The following is a 13,813-nucleotide window of genomic DNA, read 5'->3' on the forward strand; positions in this document are numbered from 1 at the left end:
TGGCCCGGATTTCACAGTTCAACAGTGTCCTGTCAGGGAAATCATTTCTAAATGGAAGCAAATTACTAATGACTCATAGGTGTGGGTGATTGGAAAATGCTTGATAAATTGTGCTAATCACTGGCAGTTGTCAAACTAGATCTCTAGTCAGACAGAGAGACGATTGGTGCAATCGTATTGTTTGTATTATTTGGACAAATTATTGAATACCCCATCCCTGTGTTATCTGACAGATACTATTCTTCTTTGTGTAGAAATTATTTGTGTGGTTGAACGTTTATATTTTATGTATAATATCTTCTTTGGATCACATGCAAAAAATGTGTTTTATTATTTAGAGTTGTATAATGAGTTTGCAAACTAAATTACTTGCAATATGGCAGGCAGAAAATAATGATTTTCCTGCTTAAATTCCATAAGGTTGCCATGCCAAGGGCTTTGATTGTGGGAATGCTTGATAAGTTGTGCTAGTCACTGGCAGTTTCAATCCACCACGCCTATGAGCCATTGGCAATGTTCTTCCATTTAGAGATTATTTCCTAGATGGGACACTTATTTGGTTTGGATTATATTCCCGCAGTCTGGGTCAGAGTAGGGGACCGCCCTTCTGTTTTATCTCCGGATTTCACAGTGGCATGGATTGCGACTCAGTGTTAGAGACAATGTATATGCCGCAGGTAGGCCACGTCGTCTCCAGACTTTACGAGCTTGTCCTGAACAAACCTCTTACATTAGACCTAGGGGTATGGGCTAAGTGGGAGGCAGAATTGGATGGGATGGTCTCAGACGCAGAGTGGGCACAAATATTGCTTTACATGAGAACATTCTCAAGAAATGTGAAACAGTGTCCATATGTTATGGACACTCCCATCCCCTGCACACCTATAAATAATGAAAGGAATCTTTCAGTCAGAATTTCACAGGTATTTCCAATCTGACTGCATCGTATGACGCTATGGCGCATTCGCCCCGTCTCTGGTTCATCTGGTCCACCACATGGTGGAGTCTTTGCAGATTCCACGTCGTGTTCCTTCCTGGGACATAGCCCGTTTGGTCAGTGTGGATTAGCATGGGTATCACCTGTTTAAGTCGGTTGGCGAGCACCGCCGCAAGGATTTTGGAGTCCTGGGAGATCAGCCTATAGGAGGCGCAGTCTAGTGGTGATTTCCCAGGTTTCAGGATGGGTATAAAGATCGATTCCAACATGCTGTCTGGCACCTGCCCCTTCTGGAACGCCTCTTGATATATTTCCAACAATCTCAATGCTAAGGTACCCTGATATTCCTGAAACTCCATTTGGGCCAGACAGGCTCCCAGGTGAAGCTCACCGTGAGGGGAGCCTCAAGTATCTGGACCTGCTCTTCCGCTAGTTTTGGTACTCTGATCTCTGCCAGGGCATCGGCTATATCGGCCGCCTCTACCGCTGAGTTGGGAGCATATAATTGCTCATAAAATCGTGAGAATGTTTTGTTGAAACCTTCTTGGGTCCTGACCTCCCACCCCCCTGCTTCATCTCATCACATTAATGGCATCTTTCCTGTTCTCCTGCTTGGTGAGCCAGGCCAGGAGCCTGCTGGGCGTGTCCCCCTCCGCATGCAGCCTCTGTATGTACTTCCCACAATCCAGTCTCCCCAATCTCTCCCAGATTGCGACACACTTCAGTCTCAACCTCGTGAGTTACTCCCAGTTAACCCGGCTTGACATTCGGCTACTTCTATCTCCCTTTCTACCTCCCCAAGGTCCGCCGTGGTGCTCCCTCGCAATCCTCCCATTTTCCCTATTGTTGCCCCCCGTATCACCACTTCAAAAGCATCCCAGATTACTCTGTTACTCTCCACGCTCCCCACGTTATGCTCAAAGTAATCGTATCGATTTTTGTATGTGTTCCTGGAACTTGCCATCCTTCTATGCCTCAGCCGCCACGTTGGTATAGGGGCCCACGTTCGAGTAAGTGCCCATGTCGCCAGTAGTGGTGCATGGTCTGACGGTGTTTGTAACTTAATGTTTATCCCCGTGAATTCCCCCAGAGATTCGATACCCGTGAACAGGTAATCTATGCGTGTAAATGTCCCGTGGTGGGCGCTATAGTGTGTGTACCCTCTCCCTTGTCCATGTACCTTTCTCCAGACGTTCACCAGGTGCAGTTGGTTCAGGATTGTTTGTAGAGCCTTTGCTGGTGGTGCTGGCATCCTGTACTTGTTATCAGATGTGTCCATAAGTGGATTCAGGGTGCAGTTGAAGTCACCTGCCCAGATGAACGTCGCCTCCCTGTATTGGGCCAACTTGGGTGCGACTTTCCTGAAGAACTCTGTTGCATCATGATCCAGAGCGTATGTGTTTACCAAGCATATTTCTTTGTTTTCCAGTAGTCCATGCACTATCACCAATCTGCCTTCCTGGTCACTTTCATGCTTTATCATTTGAAATGGGATCCCCGGGGTGACCCATATCAGCACTCCCCTTGTGTAGTTGGAGTATGTCGAGCTGCACATTTGGCCATCTCACTTCCTGGCCCCTTTAGTCTGCTTCTCAGGCGTTAAATGAGTTTCTTGTAGTAGAGCTATTTTTACCTTAATTTTGTTCAGCCAGACATAGATTCTCTTGACGTACACATTAAGTCCTCTGACATTCCAGGTTGCAATGGTTACTTCGTCTTGACCCATTTTTGTAGTGTGCTCTGTGCGCCTCCCTCACCTCTATTCGCCTGCAAGCCCGCCTGTCTGAATTTTCCCTGGACTGACTTAATTTGCTCCTTACCAATTCCATCGCCACTCACGCCATGCCTTGCTCTTCTTTGTATGCTGCTTCCTCCACTGTTCGTGCCTTTCACCATCGAACCAAACAACTGACTAGCTACAACTATTAAACAAACGCCCAGCCTCCCTCCCCCTTCTCGGGCCCAGCTGCTTCTCTTGCACCTCCCACCGAGGTGGGACCAGCCCGCCGCAGCGAGATGCCTTAAAACTGAAATCCAAACTAATTGAATTCTTGGGGGTTTCGTATCCTGTCGTCCTCTGCAACAGAACCAAAGCTTGTCGCTCCATTCTTGGTTTCATCTGGCTTGCTTTGTCTGTGTTATTGAAACATTCTTCTCCTTATTGGGTTACCCCGTATAATCCTCGGGGCTAATTTACAGCATTATTGGCGTTCCTAGGTCTCTTCTGAGGAATACCCTTCTGACCCATCCATGCATGGGCCTCTTCCGTCGTTTCAAAGAAAGACGCTCTGCCTTCATATATCACCTTCAATTTAGCCGGATATAGCAGCAAGTACCGTATGCCTGCCGCTCGAAGGAGTTCCTGTGGGGGGGTGGGGTTCGTGGTGTGCAAAGTGCGCCCTTTTTTTTCTGAATCGTAACAGTGTAGTCCGGATAAATGGTTAGTCTTGAGGCATTCCTGGTAATCACCCCCTCTTCTCTTGAAAATGTCTATTTTCTCCTGATCTTTGAAATTCATGATCCTAGCGTTCATTGATCGTGGGGGGTTGGAGGCTCCCGGATGAGGTTTCCTGGGCAGGGCTCTGTGGGCTCTCTCTACCATGAAGCCTTGGGACAAAACTCCACCCCAATCTCCTGTAACAGCAAAGTTTCCACGTAGTTTGTGGGATCTCTGCCCTCTTCTCCTTCCAGCAGTCCGACAATCTGGATGTTGTTCCTTGTGGCCCTCCCTTCTGCATCTTCCACTCTATGCTCCATAATTTTCACTCATTGTAACACATCTGACATTTGCATCCGGGTGGTGGCAACGTCGGTAATGTTCTGCTCTACCTGCAGTTCTGCTGTACTTACTCGGTCTTTCAGGTTCCATACATCTTGCCGGATGAGACTCGCATCCACCATGACTGTATCTAGCTTGTTTTCAAGAGACTCCTTCAGACCCGCTATAGCTTCTAGAATTGGGACCTCACTCTCGCCTCTCACCTGCTGTGCAGAGCTGGACGATGCCATATTTGCGTCTGATGGGTCAGCTTGACTTTTGTCAGCCTTTTTGGCAAAGCAGTCAATGCTCATTTGTTTGCCTCTTCCTCCTTTTGACCTATTTGGCATTCTTCTCTTTGAGGCTAGAAGCGTTGTCTTCTCACGCTGTTCTCTGGAAGGCGGCACTCTGGGCACTGCTACCGTGAGCGTGCAGGTGTATTTCTGTGTCTGGATGTCGTTACACCCTTCCTGCTGGGGTACAGTGGCCCTCCTATAGACTTCCGCTTTGGTGTCTCTCCCCATGCACACAGTTCTTGTCCGGGAGAGGTGCGGGCCCTCCACTTGTGCCTGACCCCCTTAGCGCCTATGCGCTGCAGCAATGCGTGGATTGTGTCCTCTCCCTATGTTAGCTTGTTGTGAGTCTATGTGGGAGGCGAAAGTCCACCAGGTAAGGGGTAGCTCGGTCCTTTGAGCTGGGCGACACTCAGCCCCCATATCTGCAACGTCGAACCCAAAGGTCGGGCCCACTCCGGTGTAAAGTTCACAGCTTGCCTCACACTCTCTTGATCTGCTTTGCGACTTGGCCCAGCGAGGCACAGTCCCCCGAATCCTCCCCTACCCTGCTCTTCGCTATATTGCTCCTCTAGTGGGTTGCTTACCCCCCCCCGCACCCTTCTCCGTGAAGCACTGTCCTGTCCATTTCTTAGCTCTGTGCAGCTTCCTGCGACACTCTCCCTCTTCGCTGTGTGTTGTTGGTCCTCTCCCAACTTGACCTTCACCCTTCCGCCTCCGGATGTCTTGCTCTATCCCTGAGCCTTTTGCTTAGCTATATTGTCCAGCGAGTGGGTTTTGCTCTCCCATGTCAACTGGTCACTGCCAGTTTTGCTGCACTCAATGAGTCCTCCAGGGTGGGAGCTCACCGTGTATACAGCTGGTATAATGGCTCCTCCCCTTTCTGCAACAAGTATCCACGTGCTCGTATGGAATGTTAACCTGTACTTGGGTGTTGTGTACTAGCTTAACGCTTTCTTGCTGGTGCAGTCCACTGGGCCTTGTGGAGCACCGTGGGTTGTGTTTTCCCACTTATCATCCTGATGCAAATCCTCACTTCTATCAGCTGTGCCCAGCATGCGCTGTTATTGGCTCTTGCCTTATCTCTGGGTGCGCTCATGGGCTCCTCAATGTTGCGTACCACTGGTGCAGGTCAGAGCTCACACGAACTCTGCATGTCTGGCCAGTGATTACTGCCCTCTCTCTGCGGGTTTGGGCGGCTTCGTTGGTGCCACCAGCTCTCTTTTAACCGCGCCTCACAGACCCTGCGTTGACCACCAAAGCAGGGTCCGGAACTTCCGATACGTATTGGCTGCGGTCCGTTCCTTCAACTTGATGCCGCCCCAAAACTACACCTACTGGCGTGTGCGCCCAGCGCCGGGGTTGTTCATGTGGCGTGAGCCCTGCGCCGAGATGCCACAATGTCTTGCGCCCATGGCCGGGTGTTGCTCACGATCTCCTCGATGGATGGGATCTGCACAACTGGCCACCATGGGGCTCGTCCAGGCCAGTGGGTGCCTCCCCCTGAGAAGGGGGGGAACCGTGGGTCTTGTGCTCCTTACCACATGCTCTCAGCGCCCCAGCCCAGGGTCGCCCCTGCTGGATCCGCTCCGGAGTGCTTTAGCACCCCCGCTTCGGAGCTCGGGGGTCACCGCTGGCTATCTCGCCGCACTGGTCCTTCCCTTCCTGTCGCTCCGATGGCCGGTGCGCGGCCCCAGCGCCGGCACTCCCACCGGTTGTGAAGAGGTTGCCCTCTTTGGTCCCGTTCCCCTGGTCCTTGGGGACAGGAAGCCGCTCACTGCTCCCTCTTCGGTCCTGTTCCTTGGGGACAGGAAGCCTCTTGCTGCTCCCGGCTTCTTTCTGGAGCGTGCTCACTGCCCGGCCACTGTTGCCGGTTCAATCACGTTGCAGCACTCCTTCCTGGTGGCAGGTCTTGAGTACGACGCCCTCCTCAGGCATACCACGCAGCTTACGCCCATCATCTTAAGTCCAGCGGGGAGAGTCTCTCACACCAACACTTTCTTATTTTCTGCCTCCGATTCTTCCCGACAGGCTCCCCAGCTGTTCTCTGGACCTTCCACCGCCTGCACTCCTGTTTTGGTCGTGTTTTGTGTCAAATCTTGCCAGTTTGCTCGGATGTTGTTTAGGATCACTCTGGAGCTCCCAAGCCTCACCTCGCCTCCTAATGGCCGCCAAGCCACACCACCAATAAAGCTCTGAGCTTGTTCCAGCTCTTGGCTTGCTTTTCAACTTCCCCTTCCCCAAGTTCAAACCGTTCCAAAAAGGCCTTAGGGGTTCCCTTCCCCAAGGTCAACACAGTTCACCAAGTCTTGGAGTTCCCTTCCCCAAGAAGGCAGCTCTTCCAGCTTCAAAACCAGTTAGTTAAAATCTCTCAGCTTTCAATATCGATTCCAGCTCAACTTTGTAACCTTTCAGGCTTTGCAATAGTTCACATAAATTGCTCTTTTCTTCAAGCACTTCAGCAGTTATTACACAAAACAGCTGCTGTATCTTGACTTTCCTTGGTTCTTTCTAAGTAGGAGTTACTTTGTCTAGGCACAGTTGTTGGACCACATGCTCCACCCATTACAGGTAACGCAACCGATAACCCTCGACCCTTTGTTATGCTCTGATGTTCTCTTTGGACTTCCTTGCCAACACAGGTTTTCTCTCTAAACCTGTGTCATTCGTCCATATTCAATTCTGTTTTTCCTTGGCAGGCTCTTGACTATACCACAACATGATTTTCACACAACTCGCTTTGAGGTGTTTATTCCTTTTCACCACCTTGCTTTCATATGGTCCATCCATTAGTGCTAATCACTTGCTTTTCATTTGATTCATAAGTGCTCATTACTGGCTTTCACTTTGTTCATACTTTAACATTGTCCATCAATGCTTATTACTTATTTTCACTGCATTCATGAATGCACATCACTTTATTTTCCCTCGTGCAGTATTTGCATATACTTTGCATCTCTTTTCTCTAGTTCGGTACTCAATAATACTTGTTGCATTTCAAAAGTACTTTGCAACTTGTTCGGTATTCAAAATTCTGCATTCGGTTTTCAAACCCATTGGTTATAAGTTTCTGTTCGATCAGCATTTCCAGCTGCCCAATTCCAGCCCCTGGAGCGCCCCATAGGAGTTCCCTTTCTTTCACTCACTGGTGTACAGCCGCTCCTCCGTGTGTCTTTGTTCTCTTCTCTGGCTTTTTCTTGCTCACCTTGGACCTGTCGGGAGCTCTGGCAAGCAGCGCTGCCTCCTTCGAAACTTGCTGCAATGTTCTGTGGCACACTGGAGTCTTCTGTGTCCCACAGATCCAGCTGTGAACACATGGCACAGGGGACTGCAGGGCTCTCACCCCTCTGCAATGATCAGCCTCCTTTTCACCGGCCCCTCTCCAGTCTACTCCACTTCGGGTTGGCGTGTCTTTCTCCCCAGGTGGGTTTCTTCTTTGCTGTTGCCTGTCTCTCCTTTTATGCACCTGTAGCCTCTCAATTGGTTGCAAGGGCAAGTCCTTTGCCTGACCATAGTTAACTCTATTCGTGGGACATGCCTGGCCTTTGTAATGTTACTCCATAGTCCTGTTCCTCGTCTCAATAACAGTCGTCCCAGTCTTAAAGGAGTATGAATGTGGGACAGTTTTTGTGTGTGAAAGAAGAAAAGACTGACAAACCCCTAGAAAGGTAGCTTGAGGGTAGGAGTCGGTCTGACAAGGGAAAGTGGGGCTACCATGCATCACCCAAAGACATCCTCTCCCCACTCCCCCTACACCCAGGTGATCCTCCCTCACATATCCACCCCCAGGGTTGGGATCCAAGAGCAATGGCTGTTCCCTGGCCACCTGAGAGGAAGATCAAAGTGGAGTAGATGGGAGGATGCCGTCGGGTTCCTCTCATAAGTGGCTGCTTATTATCCTCCAGTCTTGGGGGAGGAAGACTCGCAGAAGGCATCACAGGGAGGAGACTGCAAAAGTGCAGGACTGCTTTGCTGCAGCTCTTGCAAGATCAGTTGGCAAAAAGAAGACAGGCAGAAGGAGGCACACCCCCCGTTCCAAATTGTTCCAAGTACACGAGGAACATCTACCTCCTGGTTTATGGCAGTACATGACTGACACTGGTTGAAAGTTTTGTGAGCAGTGCAGGTGCACGCTACACCTCAGTGAATGTGACCTCTTGAATGTAGACTGGTCATCAACTGTTACACAATGGACCATCAGCCTCATAGCTGCTTGATGTGGATTTTCTGGACACTTCACCCATGGGAATCTATCATGACCCATTATAATATTGGTACGGCAAACCTCTGTCAGGCCATCAGCACTCTTGTGAGTTCTGTTGAATTTCTAAGATGCAGCCCACCTACCCCCCCAACCCCCCGCCAGTGTGCAGGCAGAGTTTTTTTTTTGTCCTGTGGCTGTCCAAGCTCTGGAGAAGCCATGCGGTGTCACTTGTTAAGAAACTTTCATTTATAAAAAAGAAGTTGCTTCATTGCATAATACCATGGAACAACACCTACCCATAACAAAACCCCTTCTGAGGTGGTGTTGGCTATATGTTACATGTCGCAAAACTGAACGGAAACGTGGTATTGGGTACTCGTAGTTAGAAAATGGATGGCTGTACTATTGCTTAAAGGCCTGACATTTGCTTTCTTACAGAAGCCTTTGCCTATTGTGGAATAAATGTTCTTGAATCCTTATATTGCCTCACGATTATCACACCACTTATCTAAAGATCTCGCCTTCTCCCACGGGGTGCAGCCAATAAGGGTCTCTGGCTCTCACAGGGGGCACCATCAACAAAGTTTCTCAGGTCATTGCCACTCTCTAATATCCTCTGGTTCTCACAGGGTTTTACTTTTTCCAGCCAAAACGGTACTCTGGTTGCCTCACAGGGTGCAGCAACCCACTAAGGTCCTCTGGTACTGATACTCACAAAGTGCTGGCACCTACTAAGGTCCTCACAGGGTGCACCTTCTCAATAAAGTTCTCAATTAATCCCACAGGGTGCTGACCATCACAGTTGGGGGAGGGTCTCTGAGTTCTTCATAATAAATGCCTTGCACCCCCCCCACCCCAAAGTATAGTTTGCTCCTATACTTTCTTGTGCCACTGGAAGATGTGGTTCTTTAACATTTGTCCCTCGGGCATGACCCTTGCCTTTTCTCTTCTGCCTCGCTTGACCCTCTTTCCCACAGTGCATAAGTGTCATGATCCCAGTAAAGGAGCACAGTTCCCATTTAGGCATACCAGGGAAGCAAGGAACTTCACATCAGTCAGTGGCTACAAGCCTGGCACAAATGGCATTTGTCTCATTCATAGCATTGCACCCATAGGCTCACATCAAGCTTACATTAGTCTTCATACTCACAATATGGCTGCCGCCAGTACATTGTTAACTTATAGCACATACTACACCTATTGCAGAGGGAGCTACTTAAGCCCTGCCTTCGCTCGAGCGCTCGCTTCATGTCTTCTCTGCTGACAGCGGGTAACGCTAGCAGCGATCTCCTGGCAGAACCTGTCAAAGAAAAGAAATTTCAGAGACCTTAGTTTCCACAGAAAATCAACAGAATTCCATTGTTTTCGAAAAGACTTACTGAACCGAAGTATTTGCGAAGCGTTTCTTCAGTCATCTGTCTATTTCGTAGTCTCTGCATCTTCTGTCAGAAGTTCCTTCTCAACCGCATCTTCTTCTTCACAGCAGTATTCATTCCCAGTCGCAGTGGCTTTATTCAGAAGTTTTCTCAGCAGACCATGCATCGTCCGAAGGTATTTGTCTACAGCTTTCCGAAAAACAGCAAACAAAGGGTATTGTCATTAATGAATGAACTTCTAGAAATAAGAAAGCTTTGCATGTGTTGCTTACCTGAAGTTACAGCAAGTTTTCTTTGCTTAGTTATTACCGTGCACTTCTCTGAAGGCTGCAATTACTCAGTTCAGACGAACTTACGTTTGTTAAATGTTTCCTCAAACGAGTATAGTCGCAGCCATTCCGCAGCATTTAACCTTTTCAGAGAACCCAGAATCCTGCAAAATAAAGGGAAAATATTAGAAAGAGCGATCTCTCCAACGCAGGGAGTGCTCAGAATTTTACAAACTATAATCTCTTTTAGCAAATTTTTACCCAAGATAACTCTAGAAAAGCATGGACATTATTCTGACAATCATTTTGAACACTGCAGCCTTTCAAGTTACAAGTTTTCAAACCAACGCGTCCCTGTAGAATACAGGATGGAGAGCTCCACAAAACATAAAGACAGGTGAGAAGGGAGGGATTATAAAAGGCACACTGCTATGCAGTTTTCCTCAGCAAAATAGAAGTTACAGTAGTTCTATTGTTGTCGTTTTCACAGAAAGAGTCAAAAAAGTGCCCAAATAACAGATCCTCTGGCTGAGAAGGCATTATGCTCCCACGGCGTCCCAGGTAAGCATTACAATAAGACCCCTGGCTTCTCCTTGGTGGTCGTCCCGGGTAGCGGAGCATAATGGCATCGTTCCTAGCACTATTTGGGCTGTGTAGGGGTGTGGTGGGTTGAGGTTACCACTTAATGTGCCTGGCTTGTCCCCGCTGCCATGCAACTAACGCCTTTATACATGACACTTCTCCTTACCACATGCCCCCCCCCCCCCCCATGCTGCTCCCCTCTGGTAGGTTTACCACCTGCTCTGCCACCTTCACAGGCTAGTTCACTCCCTAAGGTGCTGCATCACCCCAGCTCCTTCCTGTGCCCAGTTAATTCTCAGCCAGGGCAGGGGTTGAAATTGAGATTTCATGCATAGGAGCTAAAACAAGCTCCTGGGTATCACCCATCACCTAGCAGGCAGGACATCCCACAAGCGAACCAGGAGCTAGTATATGGCATACCGCAAATCTAAATTATGAGGGAGATGAAAACTTTTACTTTTCGTCCATTTATATACAGTTGATTACACTTTAAATGTCTTTTGGATGTCTTGAATGGCTCTTTATACATCTTCCTAGATACAGAAAGTTAATGCCACGTAGGTATAGCTGTATGGCGCCAGTTTGCCTCTGGAGGAAAAAGTATCTCCTGGCCTGGTAGCTGGTGGGTTTTAAGCTAACCAGGCTCTCCTGGGCTAAGAGCAGGAGCTGAATAGTTCCCAGAAACTTTGAACCCTGCAGGAGCCATGCCGTACTTCTCCAGGGTGCTTGCTGCCCCTTCTGTTTCATGAGACCTACCCTCCTGCTCCACCTGTGAATACATCCACTATAGGCCCTGCCGCTGTGAGTCACAGGGTGTCCACAAGAGGCTCTGCTGCTGCCGCCTCTGTGCTACTGGTCGGGTCCTACTGAGATTGCCCTGCCTGTACCCCTACTCTTCTCTTGAGACCTCCTCCAATGCTTCAGCCTCCCCAGGTGAGTTGGGGGATTGGCAACTCTGCGGGCCCGTTAACCAGCGCTGACACCAAGGCCCCCCTTTAATTTATCCACCTGCCCACCACATCTTCCTCCTTTACTGTGGAGAAATGCAGATCTTCTCTCTCTTCCATGCAACACCTTTCCTTTTGCCTCACATCATTGCAGGCATGCCTTGAATGGCAATTGGCAAAGGTGGGTGTGTGTGTGTGTGCACCTGTGTGCACCTGTGTGTGTACCTAGTGAATTGGAAGTATGAAATGCCAAACTAGCCCTGAAAGCCGAAGCACAACCCCAAGATTGCAATAATTCAACAAATCATGACTACATACTATTTTAATAAAAACAGTAGTCCAGAGACCCATAGTGGGGGAGACAACCACACACGTACAAGGGGGAAACTGGGGAGGGGGCATGATATCAATGACAGGAAACGTTTTCTTACATTTAAAAGGGGACACAGAAGAGAAGGCATGAAAGGAAAAGGCACATTTTGTTCTTATATGGGTGAACTAACGCAATAAACAAAGACCAAAATGCACATTTGCTACAAGAACACTCTAAAGACCAAGAAACTAGACCAAAGACCAACACCACTCTGCTACAAACCCTGCTCGAAAAACCCTATAAACATCCAAGAGAGTCTGACTTATGTACTCCTGCCCACACAGCGCAACAAAACCCACAAAGGAATAAGAAGTGAGCTGAGACTTGTATAGTGGATAGAACTTCCTTTCAGAGATTCTAGGGCTCTAATTGGCTGGGCGAACTCTACGAATAAACACAAGTTCTCAGGATGATTAATTGATGAATGTGTATTCGGTTTTCATACTGTTTCCCCGGTGGGGCTGGGGGTGCTCCTATAGGCCACCTAAATATATTTATTGGATATTTATTTTTAAGAGGTTGTCCCGTCTTCCTAATGAGCAATGCATTGAGGGTGGGATGTGCGGATATGTAGTACTCTTACCGTGCCAGCTTCTGGCATGTTTTATTGCTTAATCGCAAACACCAGTTAAACCCATATTGCGGCACTGTTTTTATTTCTTACACTTCACACCCTTTAGAGTAAAGTCATTCTTAATTTTCCCAGTCCGGAATTTCCCTATAGCATCATTTTGACACACTAGTTTTCAAACGCTATGAAGACATGACGAGCGTTAGGTGTTAAACGTCTAATCTGGTTAAATATCTTCAAAACGTTTTGTGGACTTTCCATGTATTGAAATTAAATAAGGTACATCTATTCCTTGCATATTTGAGACCCTTTAATGCTTTTCCAACTAATTTAATGTACTATCCTAACTCCATTTTTGGTATAGGAAATATAAGTGCATGTTGACATTTATGGAGAAACTAAGGTATGGGGCTATTACTCGGCTGATAAGACTGTGTACCTAAAGATGTAGTTTGTATGTTAATGTTGCTAAATTTACGTTGATCTTTATTTTTTAACTTTTTCAGTATTTAGGTTTGATATAGTCTTGGCTGCTTTGATTACTGGGTATTCCGTCCTGCAAATCGTTATTGATGGTATTCCGGGTCCTACATTGCATGTATTTATGGAATAGAGACAAGTGAACTAAAGTAGAGGTGCACATTTTGCTTGCATTGTGAATCTTGTGTAGTACAGTACTAGATGATGTAAAATGTTTCAGAACATTTTTTCTTATCCATACAGGCTAAGCCATCAACTGTTGAAGTTCTGGAAAGTATGGAAAAGGTATGTCTTTGTTACATAAGTGTACATTTTAAGATTTTATTGTTAATTTGTAACTAACTTTTGTTTTCGTTCAGACAAATCAGTTAAGCCAAGTTCCAACTATAGCCTGTGACTCATCAGGGATGTCATTTAGGTGTTGCCAGAGGTCGCAACTGCGACCCCTTGCGACCTCTGTCTCCCTTGCGACCTCTAAAAAATAAATATATATATTTTTTTTGTTTGTAATGCAAGCTCCTGAGCTGTGGCTCTTTACTTCTGGAGTGGCTGGCTTTCTTGTAGAGGCCACTTAAAAAACTAAAATAAGAACAGGAGTCCCACAAGTTTAACACTTTCAACACTGACCCTAAATGAGAAAGAATAGGAATACCAAATAATGTGTCTTTCTGGAATTCTATACAATAATTGCGAGACTCATTTAAAGGTTTATTTTAGGCACACTTAAGGAGGTGAGTCACTGATTTAGTCTGTTCTTAAACGCCTCAACTCAGCCTTTCATCCTTCTGAGGTCGATAAATGAGTACCAACACAGGTATGGTGATATTGGGTGTATATTTTTTCTATATAAAGCGCTTAAGTGTAAGTGCTATATAATAACACATCCATTATCATTTGGTCATGGATGTCTGCTTGCATTCAGTAATTTGGTAATATGGGCCTATACACACTGATCTGAACGAGACATATGGCGATCTATTCTTGTATGAAATGTAAATCACATTATAGTGATATCGTAACCAT

The 13,813-nt window shown here is 47.3% G+C and overlaps 1 protein-coding gene across 2 annotated transcripts in view; it reads left to right on the forward strand.

The window, feature by feature from the left end:
• The window catches only part of LNPK (lunapark, ER junction formation factor), a 1,074,215-nt gene that overhangs the window by 99,657 nt on the left and 960,745 nt on the right, over nt 1–13,813 (forward strand). For both annotated transcript variants that reach the window (XM_069616137.1, XM_069616138.1), the window contains exon 3: nt 13,034–13,075. In XM_069616137.1, coding sequence (XP_069472238.1) covers nt 13,034–13,075 — 42 coding nt within the window. The remainder of the gene's footprint in view (nt 1–13,033; nt 13,076–13,813) is intronic.

The sequence above is a fragment of the Ambystoma mexicanum genome, chromosome 9, assembly GCF_040938575.1.
Source record: "Ambystoma mexicanum isolate Mex_15411 chromosome 9, UKY_AmexF1_1, whole genome shotgun sequence".
Classification (NCBI taxonomy): Eukaryota; Metazoa; Chordata; class Amphibia; order Caudata; family Ambystomatidae; genus Ambystoma; species Ambystoma mexicanum.